An 11,497-nucleotide genomic window follows, 5' to 3' on the forward strand; every position below is an offset into this window, starting at 1 on the left:
TATACAATGAGCGAGCGTACCAATTGTTGTCAGTTTATAGTTATGCTTAGTACCTATAGAGCCATGTCTCAAGGCGAATTTATTATTTGTTATGGTCAAGTTAATAATTTCGAATGACTCGAAATTATTTCCAGTTCAGATGGTTTCAGATATTGAGAATCTGTTGTCATAGGTTTATATGAAGTTCTTAGTACTGTGCAAGGAATTTCATACATTAAGAAGAATTACAAAATTTGTTTTTCAAAAGAATATTCATTGGAAATAATCGATTTATCTCCCCCGAAGAAACCCCTTACATACTAAATTTCATGAAAGTCGTTGGAGCCGTTTCTGAGATAAAAGTTTCCGAGATAAAGCTACGTTTTTTTAAAATGAAAACTAGCTAGATCGATTTATCGCTCCCGAAATCCTAGTTTTCTTAATTAGAGTTTCTGAGGTAAACCGACGTTTTCTAAAAATGAAACCTAGCTAGTTTCCGGGATTGCAAATATATATAAACAAGAATTCCTCGTTTAAATATATGAGACTAAAAGTTCGCTTATCTGTTTCATTTTGTAACGAATTTGGTATCGAGGGTGAATATGTAGGTCGTTTCTAGAAAGAGTCTAATCAAGTATAACATTTGAGGTAGTTGTGTGAATAATAAAGATAGAACGGGATTTCCATGGAAACAACATATATGAAAATGTGTAGATATAAGTGTTGTGGAAATTACAGTTCAGTTCCCTACAAACAAAGTTGATGTGGACGATTGATGCAACAGTGTACCTTTGCAATAAACATTAAATTATATCAAAGTTTTCAAAGAATTCACCTAGTGGTGTTTAAATGTATCAAACTTACGGGATAGATGTATAGAACAATTGTTCATACTAATTTTTAATAATTTATTATTTCGCATCATAAAATCGACCAAAAGTTAGATTTTTAAATAATCTGTGAGCAATGTGATAAAATACAGAATGTATCTTTCCAAAATCTTTATTGCGACAGTATCTTCTGAATAGTCCAGCACGATTGGCTGGAACAAAAAGATTTTGTTATCTGGAGATGATGAAGATGATGATGAACAAACGACGATAGTGTTTGTTGTGTGTGGGGTTCGTCATCATCTTTTGAGGAAGAAGAAGTATTGAGTATTATTGGTGTATGTGTTTATTCACTGAGATGTTAAGGGTCATTTACATGAATGCTCTTTTGATACCAGCTGCTTACTTGTACATTCATACAAGCATGATTTTATTTTATAAGCGTGTCGTCCGCGTCGTGTGGTTTACTTCTCTATTTCGTTTTTGTAAAAATTCAATTAGATTTACCTGGTCCTGGTCTAACGACACATATCACCAGTGCCTTGTTTCATTTTTTTTTTTTATTAATTTATAGTTATTATTCGTTTTCAAGAAAAAAATAAAAATAATGCAACCCTAATAGAGGCAACATGAACTCTCCCTTCCTTGAATTGGCAATTATGAAAATGAAATTTTGTTCATAACACTCCTGACTTTGTAACTTTCTATAGGTCCAATCATTAAATTAACCTGATTTTTACACTTTTTGGATCAAAATAACCCCACCCATTGAGTGAATTTTTTTTTTCGATTTTCTCGATTTTTTTAGAGGGATACATACCCCTTAAAAAATTGCAAAAAATGGAAAAATTTTTTTCATCACCAATTTCGATAAAACTCAGTACATAAGGTTATTTTGACCCAAAAAGTACAAAAATCGGGTGAAGTTATTGACTGGTCGAGTAGTTTTTGAGATACGGACTAAAATCGATCCAAATATTGCGATGTCTCAGAAACTCTGTTTCCAATCATTAAATTAACCTGATTTTTACACTTTTTTAATCAAAATTACCCCATTCACTGAGTTTCATTAAAATCCAAAACAAATTTTTATTTCTTGATTTTCTCGATTTTTCCAAAGGGGTATGCCTTAAAAAATTTCAAAAATCGAAAAAATTTTGTTTATCTATAATTTCGATAAAACTCTGTATATAAGGTAATTTTGACTCAAAAAGTACAAAAATCGGATGCATAGTTTTGGTCGAATAGTTTTTGAGATACGGACTAAAATCGATTCAAATACTGCGATATCTCAGAAACTCTGCATCCAAGCATTCAATTAAGCTGATTTTTATACTTTTTGGATCAAAATTTCCCCATCCACCGAGTTTCATCAAATTCAATGAAAAATTTTGTTTTTGTTGGGCATTTTCGTTTCTCTTTTGAAAAGTTATCATGAAAAAAAAAAGTTTTGTTATAAAACTTACATATATCACTCTCCTTTTTTGTCAAAAAAAAAAGAAAACATTTTTTTCATTATTTTCGTTTACATTAGAAATGCTATTCTTTGGCTCGATTACTATCTAGTCGACTTAAAGTAAAAACTTTGGCACAAAAGGAGGTTTTTCTTTATGAGTGTCATTATAATCCATTCACTTTCAAATTTAAAGTCATTATAAAACATTCAAATTAAGTTTACAAACTAAAAATAAATCAGTCCCTAAATTTTCACCTATATTTTCACGGACTTTCACGAATGTGATTTTTTGCAGATGCTTACTGGCAATAGTTTCTTTGGGAATTTCTTTTCCAAAAAATATGAATTCGTACTGTTATAAACAAAAATGATCAAACTATTTCTTTATACACAGCATTATCTTTTTGACGAATATTTCTCAGTAGGTTGATGACAATATTCTTTATATAATTAGTATTATTGTTACTATTATTAGGTGAGTCAATGGTATAAACGTTATTGTTAATGGTAAAAACAAAAAATAAAAATAATTTCTATTATTTATATTGTAAAAAAAATAAAAACATGAAACATAAAATTGTGTATATGTAATATAATATATTAATTGTAGAACCAACAATAATTTTTACATCTATAATATATAATAACTTTGACATATGAATGACGATCATATAAATATTTCATATAATATTTTTCTATTTCTCTGTGTGTATTGTTGTAATATATATAGATAGATATGCATGTATATTCATAACAATGTCAGCATGCATATGTTTGTTGGAGGTATAATAAAAAATCATGAATTATTAAAAAAGTCTTCTTAAAATTAAATCTATTTATGTAAAGTGCAAGGGTTTATTTTCGAGCCCAAAAACTTCGAAAAAAAAAGAATTTTTTTAAGTGAAAACTTAGAAACTTAATTAGCCAATATGTAATATATGCATAACGAATTATATTTGGTAGCTCAAACTTTTTTCTATTGAAAAAATCACACCTATGTAATAATAACTAAAGTTGTGCAACTTAACTATTAACTTAGTGATTCTGATCTTTGGTAACTTCTGATTACTGTTCATAGATGGCATTTTTTTAAAAATTATTTTTAATAGTTTTTAATAATTTCAATTTACAAATTATTGAATTTTAATCATTCATATATTATCATTAATTATCTAACTTAACTATCTTTCATTTACTGATCTTCTAGATGACGAATTGAAATTAATAAACTTGGTATCCCCTGAATCAAAAAGGGGTGTCATAAGTTTGACCGCTATGTGTGTGTGTGTGTCTGTCCATGGCACGTAGCGCCTAAACAGATGAACAGATTTGAAATTTTTTGTTTCGTTTGAAAGGTAATTAATTGGAGAGTGTTCTTAGCTATGCTTCAAGTGCGAGCTTAGGGTTCCGTACCCGAAAAATTTGCCGGGGGTGTTTAAATTTTGTAAATTTCTTGTACAACACCAGAGTGTAATACATTTTTATCCGTATGTTGTAACCATATTTAAAATGTTAAACAATCAGTTATGGATTGATTTTGAACTTTTTTCGATGAAGAGAAATGACAAAGAGGTACCCAGGCTTGGTTTCACTCATTGTGAGCAACTTTGTTTTAAATTAAATTTATTTATAATTCATATATATTAATTTAAACACCAAAACTAAAATAAAATAATGTACACAAAATTAGCTGAATTATTCATCACGACTTATTCAACCAATCATCTCTTTGTCATGAGCTAAATTACGATTTGACTGGTACACATTGTTAGTTTATAAACGTTTACAAGCGTAAGCTTGTCAATCTTCTTGTTTGTTCACAATCTATTTAGTTAGTTTAAAATCTTCCTAGATTTAATATAAACTAACGATTCTTTACAATTCGGTGACTAGCATAAGTACTAATGTTATATTATGCATAAGTTTTATTCATTTGTTTTTATATTCATATGTGGGTGTCATAAGAATTTCTTCTTCATTCGAAGTCTTATTATTATTATTATAACTTACTACATGTAGGTACGTACCTACATAGGTAAGGTTTAAGTATATACTATGTGCATGCATGAATGATGTATGCATATGCATATTGTCGGGTCCGATCGGTATATAGTTTTGTGTGTGAGGTCTTTTTAAATGATATGGAATGAACTATTATTATTATCGTAACTATACATAAAGGTACTTACTTATTTATTTTTTGATAGGAAGTTACTGATTCAACTTCGAAAATGAAATAAAAAAAGGAATTCGGCCTCTGGTTAACTTTTCTTGAAACTCTGAATAGATAGATATTGTCATCTTTCATTCTTTTCTTTTAAATCAAGCTTCATAGTTTTGTATAAATTAATCATATATTACTTGCAACTTTTGGTATTTAAAGGCCTCTCTTTTCCACTGAATGCTCAGGGTCGCGCGATTGGCGGCGGCTATAGCCAGTCCTCAAAAAATGATTCTTTGCAGCGTTCGCTCCATTCTACCTTAAGTAAACGATTCAATAACAATATAATTGATTGGTAATGCAATTTCGAAGTTTCTAGACGAAAGAAGTATAGGCTTTTGTCCTCTAAGAATAAATCGGTTCGATAAAAGTTTCTAATGATTAATCATGATTATTTTTAACAAAACACAAAATTATTTTTTATAAAAAATAAGGATTTTTATTATTTTTATAGAATAATTTCAGTAAAATTAGATATTCGGTCACGTGACAGTAAATACCAATCAGAAATTATTGAAAGTATTTCGTCACGCCAGAACATAATGTAAACAATATAACATTTACATTTTAAACAGAATTACTGCTTTCATTCGGAAATAAATCAAAAATTTTATTAAATCAGGAAGCTAATGATCTGAGCATTATAAGTCCTCCTCGACACGATATATTTACACATATCTTATGATTATAAGATGATGTCAGTAGCGGTGTGTATACTTACCTACTAGAGGTGTGTATGAAAGTGTAGACACCTAAAAATTTGTTATTTAAAAATTAGGATAATAATTGTTTTTAAATAACTCTGAACAGTTATTTTATTTACATCAAGTATATATCAAGGCGTTAATAATATTTTACTTACCTATGTATTATTTGCTTTAGGTAAAATGGAAAATTAATTTAAATTATATACTACATTAGCTTTGTCCAGGGTTTCGCCCGCGTGGTATATAGACTCATTGTTTATAAACCAGTATACAGTTCGAAACATGGTTCGGAATTCTAGAAGCAAATCATATTGATAATTAAAGTTTCTTCAACTATAAAATTAAGTCTAGTTTCATAGTCGATGTTAATCGCATTCCGAATCTTTTTTAACCCCCGAACCAAAAAAATCGATGTTATAAGTCTGTGGCATCGTAGAGCCTAAACACATGCATCTAAAAGTATTTTTTTTATTTCGTTTGAAAGGTAATTTAATGGAAAATGTTCTTTGCTATGTTTCAAGTGGGAGTTTAGGGTTCCATACCCGAAAAAACTGAAAAAAGCTTCAAAATCGGTTCAGTTAGGAGAAGGCTCTAAGGCAAATTCCGTATCGGTAAAATTTGCTGGGGGTTCTTAAAATTTTGTAAATTTCACTTTTTTAAATTAGTAATAAGTATCGTTTTTTTGCAGCAGTTAATTTTCAAGAGCAATATGAAGAATAAAAAGTTAGAAATTTTTTATCTATAGAAAATTTCAATTCGAATTGAAAATGTATACTCGCTTTTATTTTAAGAAAAGAAAATAACATTTAAGTAAGAAGTTTTTGGTACCATTGTATTCCTAATCTAACTGGCTGCTTTGAATCAAGTTCCTTTCCAAAAATTCATTTTGTAAAAAATGCTTTAAAATCTCCGGCAGTGAAAATCCATATCATGTATAATTTAAACTGATGAGGTGTAATTTAAAATCTTAGGTAATATATGAACTAACCGTATACAGGCATTTATTTAAACACAGTTTGAATAAAATTATTCAAATTATTATTAGTAGGCAACTATTATAAAGATGTCTAGATCTATATAAAATATTAAATAGATTTGAATTTTATTCCTCTTTACAATAAGAAGCAAATGTTTGAATATCGTTTCAACGATTGATTTTTTTTGTTCAACTATCGTGCTTTACATTTTTTTCAAATTTAATAAAATAGAAAAAAAAAAAAACGTTAATTTTTAAAACACTGTTTGATACGAAGTATCCAAAAATATGCCGACATTGAAAATTTACCCCCTATGCATTTGACCTCCCGTTGATTTTCCATGCCATCTATGGTGATGGTATACACTCTGGGGATTCGACGCCGTCCAGTAGCTTCTAATGGCAGTATTATTAAAATGTAGGCACTTGTAATTTAAAGCAAACATTTGATGCATACTAATGAAAGTTACTTTAGAATAAGTAACAAGATAATTATTATCTACATCAAACATTTTTCGTTTACTTTTGCAGTTTTTTTACGAGTTTTCATAAAAATAGAATGACGTTTTCAAAATTTGGCAACAGTGACTCCATTAATAATACAAATCCCTCATTAGAGTATACTTCTTACAAAAAGATGCTTTTTATTGAAATGAAATGAAAAATCTGCACACAAGTAGTAAGGAGACTGGAAAGTTGCCAGCTCCAAAAGACACATCCTTAACTTTAACAGAACTTATATTTCGATTTTCAACCTTTGTTCAATTTGGAAAGACTGTAAAGAAGTGGTGAATGATTCATGAAACAGATTTAAACCCCCCTTCCTAATTATCCCCGCTACTCTTCAATATATTAGAAAAGTCTTTATTTTTAACATAAGACTAATAAAGACGATGTGATTGTAGTTTTAATCAACAAGTGAAATCTACAAAATTTAAAAAACCCCCGACAAATGCGATTTATTCCTTGTAAACCGATTTTTGGAAAATTAGCTGTAAAATGTTCTCAAACAAGTCGGTTCGACCGTTTAGACCACTCAGACGTACATTTAAACACTTCAAACTTATAAAATTTCTTCTTAAATCAATATCAAAGTGATGGTCAAGGACATTAGATGAGATGAAAAGGATATTTAGAGAGCTATCATTTTTTGGGACAAATTTTTGGAACTATTTTAATTGAAATTGAAATATTTGAGCTGACTCTGTTCTTTTAAATTATTGTTTTGAATTACCTCATTATTTTACCATTTCACTTTTCGAAATGAGTTGAGCCAGGTTTATTTGACCATTCATTTCCATGGTAATTATTTATTTGTTAAAATTATATGCCATGCCTTTTCCTATTTGTATCTACTCCGCTACTGTTTTTGTTAAAATGAGTAATTGTTATTTGTTTAGGTAGTTAGTTTTTGTTACAGTTAAAAGGTAAATATTGTGTAGGTTTTGTTTGAATATTGTCACTTAAATGCAAACAAAATATTATCGACAAGAATAATGTGATTGGTTTTTGCTTGAAAAATAAGTTTTCGTTAGTATGGTTCTTTAATCTAGGTTCGCATACATGAGATATTTTAACCAATAAAAGTAGAGAGGTACTTGGACTGATGGCCAAGTAGTCACAAGGAATATTTTACACAAAAGAGGTAAATGTTAATAAGAATACTCGATGGCAAAGTTAAAGGCAGGAACAGAGTCAGTAAGATTACCCAGGTCAATGCTTCTGTCCTAACTTATTTTGTGTCCTTTAAAAGTACAATAAAATGCATATATTTTTGCAAAATATTTTTGAAGAAGTAACACAGAAAGTCACTGAAAATTTTATTTGTTTCTTTTTCCTAAGACCCTTTCAAATTTTACTAAGACTGATATCATTTTCATAAGAACCAAACAAATGGATCGCTCTTAAAAAATCAGGATGAGTATTCTCTACCTTCATTTAAAACCATCACTTCGTAAATTCTCAAAATGGAAAGGATTTATTTGTATTAACGAAGAACGCCTTTTTACTTAATTGCAATAATTTCTTATGGTACGTTTTTCGTGTAATACTAGTTTCAGTTTTTATTTACCTATATATAAAAACTTGGACTAAATTCTGAAATAATTTATTGTTTTCTGAAATTATTTCATTACTTATAATAATTAAAGAATCTCTCCAGCTGGACGTATTGTTAGTTCAGTAACCTACGAACATCACAAATTCAAATATAATAAATTAAAAACAATTTTTTTGTTATATAAAAGTATACTAACATTGACATTTCGTGGAGTACTCAATATATACAATACTGCATTAGCAATATCAACTGGCTTCAATGGTGGCACTCGATTGTAAAGTTCCGTTAAATGGTCATCAGTAAAACCACCCGCTGCTATCAATCCAGTATCAACAATACCTGGGCTGATACTCTTAAATAAATAAGTACTAATATTATGATTGTATTCAAAGGCATATAGTATGTTCCATTTACCAGCCACCTTTTTATGAGAACTTTTTTAGGGTTAAGTTAGATACATAGTCCACGGGACAGCACTCTCTTTGTTAAATGATCAAAACATACTCGAAATTTCGTGAGTTTCTTCTGTTTTTCGAGCCTACCAAACTTTTTTATCGATACTTTGAATATGATGTTATCATGCTCATTTGAAAACGCAGCAATTTCGAAAAAATTCAATGAGGGGAAGTTTGGTAAGCTCGTCAAAAGCAAGCTGTCCCGCGGACTAACAGAACGATGTTTCTTATATAAGATGTTGGACTAAAAAAGAAAGTATTTTATAGGAACATCGAATTTCACTTAAATTTCCAAGCCATCTCGTGACTGAAAAGAGCCAGAAAATCATCTTAAATTTGAAAGTAGTTATGTTATATAAATTACGAAAAAGCTAAATATCTTTTTTTATTATAAAGAACAACTTATTTATCTAAAGTTGTCTTCATTCTTATTAAATAATGAGTCTGAGTCGACTCTTAAGTGATTTTGATAGTCGATACCCCTGTTGAAACTAGAATATTTTACTTGTATCTTTTATCTGTATCTTACTTGCTTTATGTCTAAAAAAGTAATTTCTCATTCAAGGATGGTTAGGTCTATCGATCTTGTCTTACGGAAACACGAATAGGTGCTTTTGATTTAGCCAATTCCAAACGTAATGTTTCAGCTAAAGCTGTAACACAATATTTTGAAGCAATGTAAACATTTTCAGTTTCAGCACATGTAGTTGGAACAAGATGACCAAATATACTATTCATATGCACTATAAGCCCGGCTGTGTTATTTTCTGTCATATTTTTGATGGCTTCACGTGTTGCAATACATAATCCCATTACATTAACATCGAATATACTTTTCCAATCTGAAGTTGTTCCTTCTAACAATATTCCAAAAAACATTCTAAGCATGAATTTATGTCAAAGAATAAATAAATACCTGAAAGTGTTGTATATTTTCCATATCCCGCATTGTTTACAAGCAAAGCGATGCTGCCTAAAGTGTTTTTAATCCACTCAAATGCGGCTAAAATTTCTTCTTCTTTAGTCATATCACATTTAATCGGATAAAATTCTCCCAATTCATTCTCTAAATGTTCCTTGAGATTATTTAAGCGATCTATTCGTCTAGCCAAACCTACAACCTGGTAAAAGAAATTCAATATTCTCTACAATTTTCTACTTGTTGCGCTGACATATCGATAAATTTTTTGCTATTACAATTCATAAAAATTTTAAAGAAATGGAAGACTGCGTTAAGGCAGTAGCTTAATAACTTTTTAAAAGAAGTGGCAGTAAAATTCCAAAAATTGATTTTGGTTTCAGCTTTTGAAGCAAATAGAAATATAATTAAGTTTCCTCTGCAACGTTTTTTGTGGTTCCCACTATAGAAAAGTAGTTTTAAAACTATTTAATACAAATGAAACTAGTTTTTAGATTTTTGAAACAAGAAAAACTAAACTTGTTCTGAAATTTACAACTAATTCAAAAAACGTCCGACAAATGCGGTTTTTTTCATGTAGCTCTCACCAAACTGAACAGATTTTCTTGAAACATAGTTAAAAACACTTTTTAACGCGGAAAGGTGAAAAAAAAAACATTTACATATTTGTGTATGTATTTACCTTCAGTCCTTTTTTAACCAATTCAATGGCAATTGCTTCACCAATTCCAGAACTTGCGCCAGTTACAATAGCAACAGCTCCAATCCAGTCCTCCATTATTCTAGCTGTTTCTTCTTCTTATTGTTATAGAGACTAAATCACAATCGCTTCTAATTTAATGTAAGGCAACTGAAATCCCACTGATGCGTAAGCTGAGGAAATGAAAGACAAATAACATTATTTAATTATTTAATACGTAAATAAATTTTATTTTGTTGTGATTTACTCGCATAACTGGCATGTTCTCTAATAAATTTCTTGAAAATATCTCAAAACCCCTATCTTATATCAGTTCAGTAATGAGAAAGGGTCAACTTTTATAAGAAATCGTCAACGATATTCTTTAGTTCAGGTTATCATTATAGTGCCGATTCATGCAATGTAAACATTCGGTCACTAACTTACGAATAACTAACTCCGTGAAAGCTCTTTCTATTTAAAAAAAAATTAATTAAATAACAACAAATCTTTTGGTTTACTTGGGAAAAGGGAAGCTCGGAGATTTTACCATTTCAAACAAGCGTATGTGACAGTCAATACAGTAACAAACATTATATGGAAGTCGAAACATTATAAAATGACCTTATGTCACTCACTATAAAAAATAACTGCTCAATTAATTCTATATATAATATATAGTTGATTCCTGTGTAGCTACTAGGGGACCCAACAACCTTACATAGAAACTACGGAATTTAGTATGTTGTTTCCTGATATATTGCTTATATTTCATAATCAATTTGTTTTCAATAATAATACATAAGATGTTAATAATAAAGAGTTTAATAACATAAAAAATTGTTTTACGTGTTTCCCTGGATTTCATCAAGTTGAAAAGTAGAAAACATTTATTTTCCACGTCTTTTATTGTCTGGTAAGTACTAAAAAAAGCAAACAAATGCCTTATGAAGACTTAAACTTCTCTTTTTCGACAAACTTATATACCCAAATGTCGAATTCGGATAACAATATAAATCATTTCCAAATAAAAGAATTTAATGTACATGTCTGATAAGTGCTTCAGTATTAACATGTCGCGACACGACGACCTCTACCATGGTAGCACACAGTGCAGTGAGTACATTAGCCTCTCATAATATTCAAATAAAATTCAAATACCAAAATTCAATTAACATTAATAAACACATCTCCACCAACATAATATTAAGACCAT

At 29.5% G+C, this 11,497-nt stretch overlaps 1 protein-coding gene across 1 annotated transcript; it reads right to left on the reverse strand.

Moving 5' to 3' along the window:
• Positions 1–8,313: 8,313 nt before the first annotated feature.
• On the reverse strand, positions 8,314–10,475 carry LOC123295688 (farnesol dehydrogenase-like). The gene is made up of 5 exons (XM_044877109.1): positions 10,285–10,475; positions 9,600–9,804; positions 9,278–9,540; positions 8,425–8,580; positions 8,314–8,355 (listed from the first exon to the last, which is right to left on the reverse strand). The coding sequence occupies exons 1-5, from the start codon at positions 10,378–10,380 to the stop codon at positions 8,314–8,316; spliced, it is 762 nt and encodes a 253-aa protein (XP_044733044.1). The 5' UTR covers positions 10,381–10,475.
• Between the last annotated feature and the right edge of the window lie 1,022 nt (positions 10,476–11,497).

Source organism: Chrysoperla carnea, chromosome 3 (assembly GCF_905475395.1).
Source record: "Chrysoperla carnea chromosome 3, inChrCarn1.1, whole genome shotgun sequence".
NCBI lineage: Eukaryota > Metazoa > Arthropoda > Insecta > Neuroptera > Chrysopidae > Chrysoperla > Chrysoperla carnea.

What these genes read in the sequence shown, in the direction of transcription:
- LOC123295688 (XM_044877109.1), bottom strand. Translation starts at nt 10,380, where the DNA reads ATGGAGGACTGGATTGGAGCTGTTGCTATTGTAACTGGCGCAAGTTCT. An exon ending in AAGCACCTATTCGTGTTTCC is followed by an intron (nt 8,581 to 9,277) that starts GTAAGACAAGAT and finishes TATTTATTTAAG; the next exon opens with AGTATCAGCCCAGGTATTGT. An exon ending in GTACTCCACGAAATGTCAAT is followed by an intron (nt 8,356 to 8,424) that starts GTTAGTATACTT and finishes TGATGTTCGTAG; the next exon opens with GTTACTGAACTAACAATACG.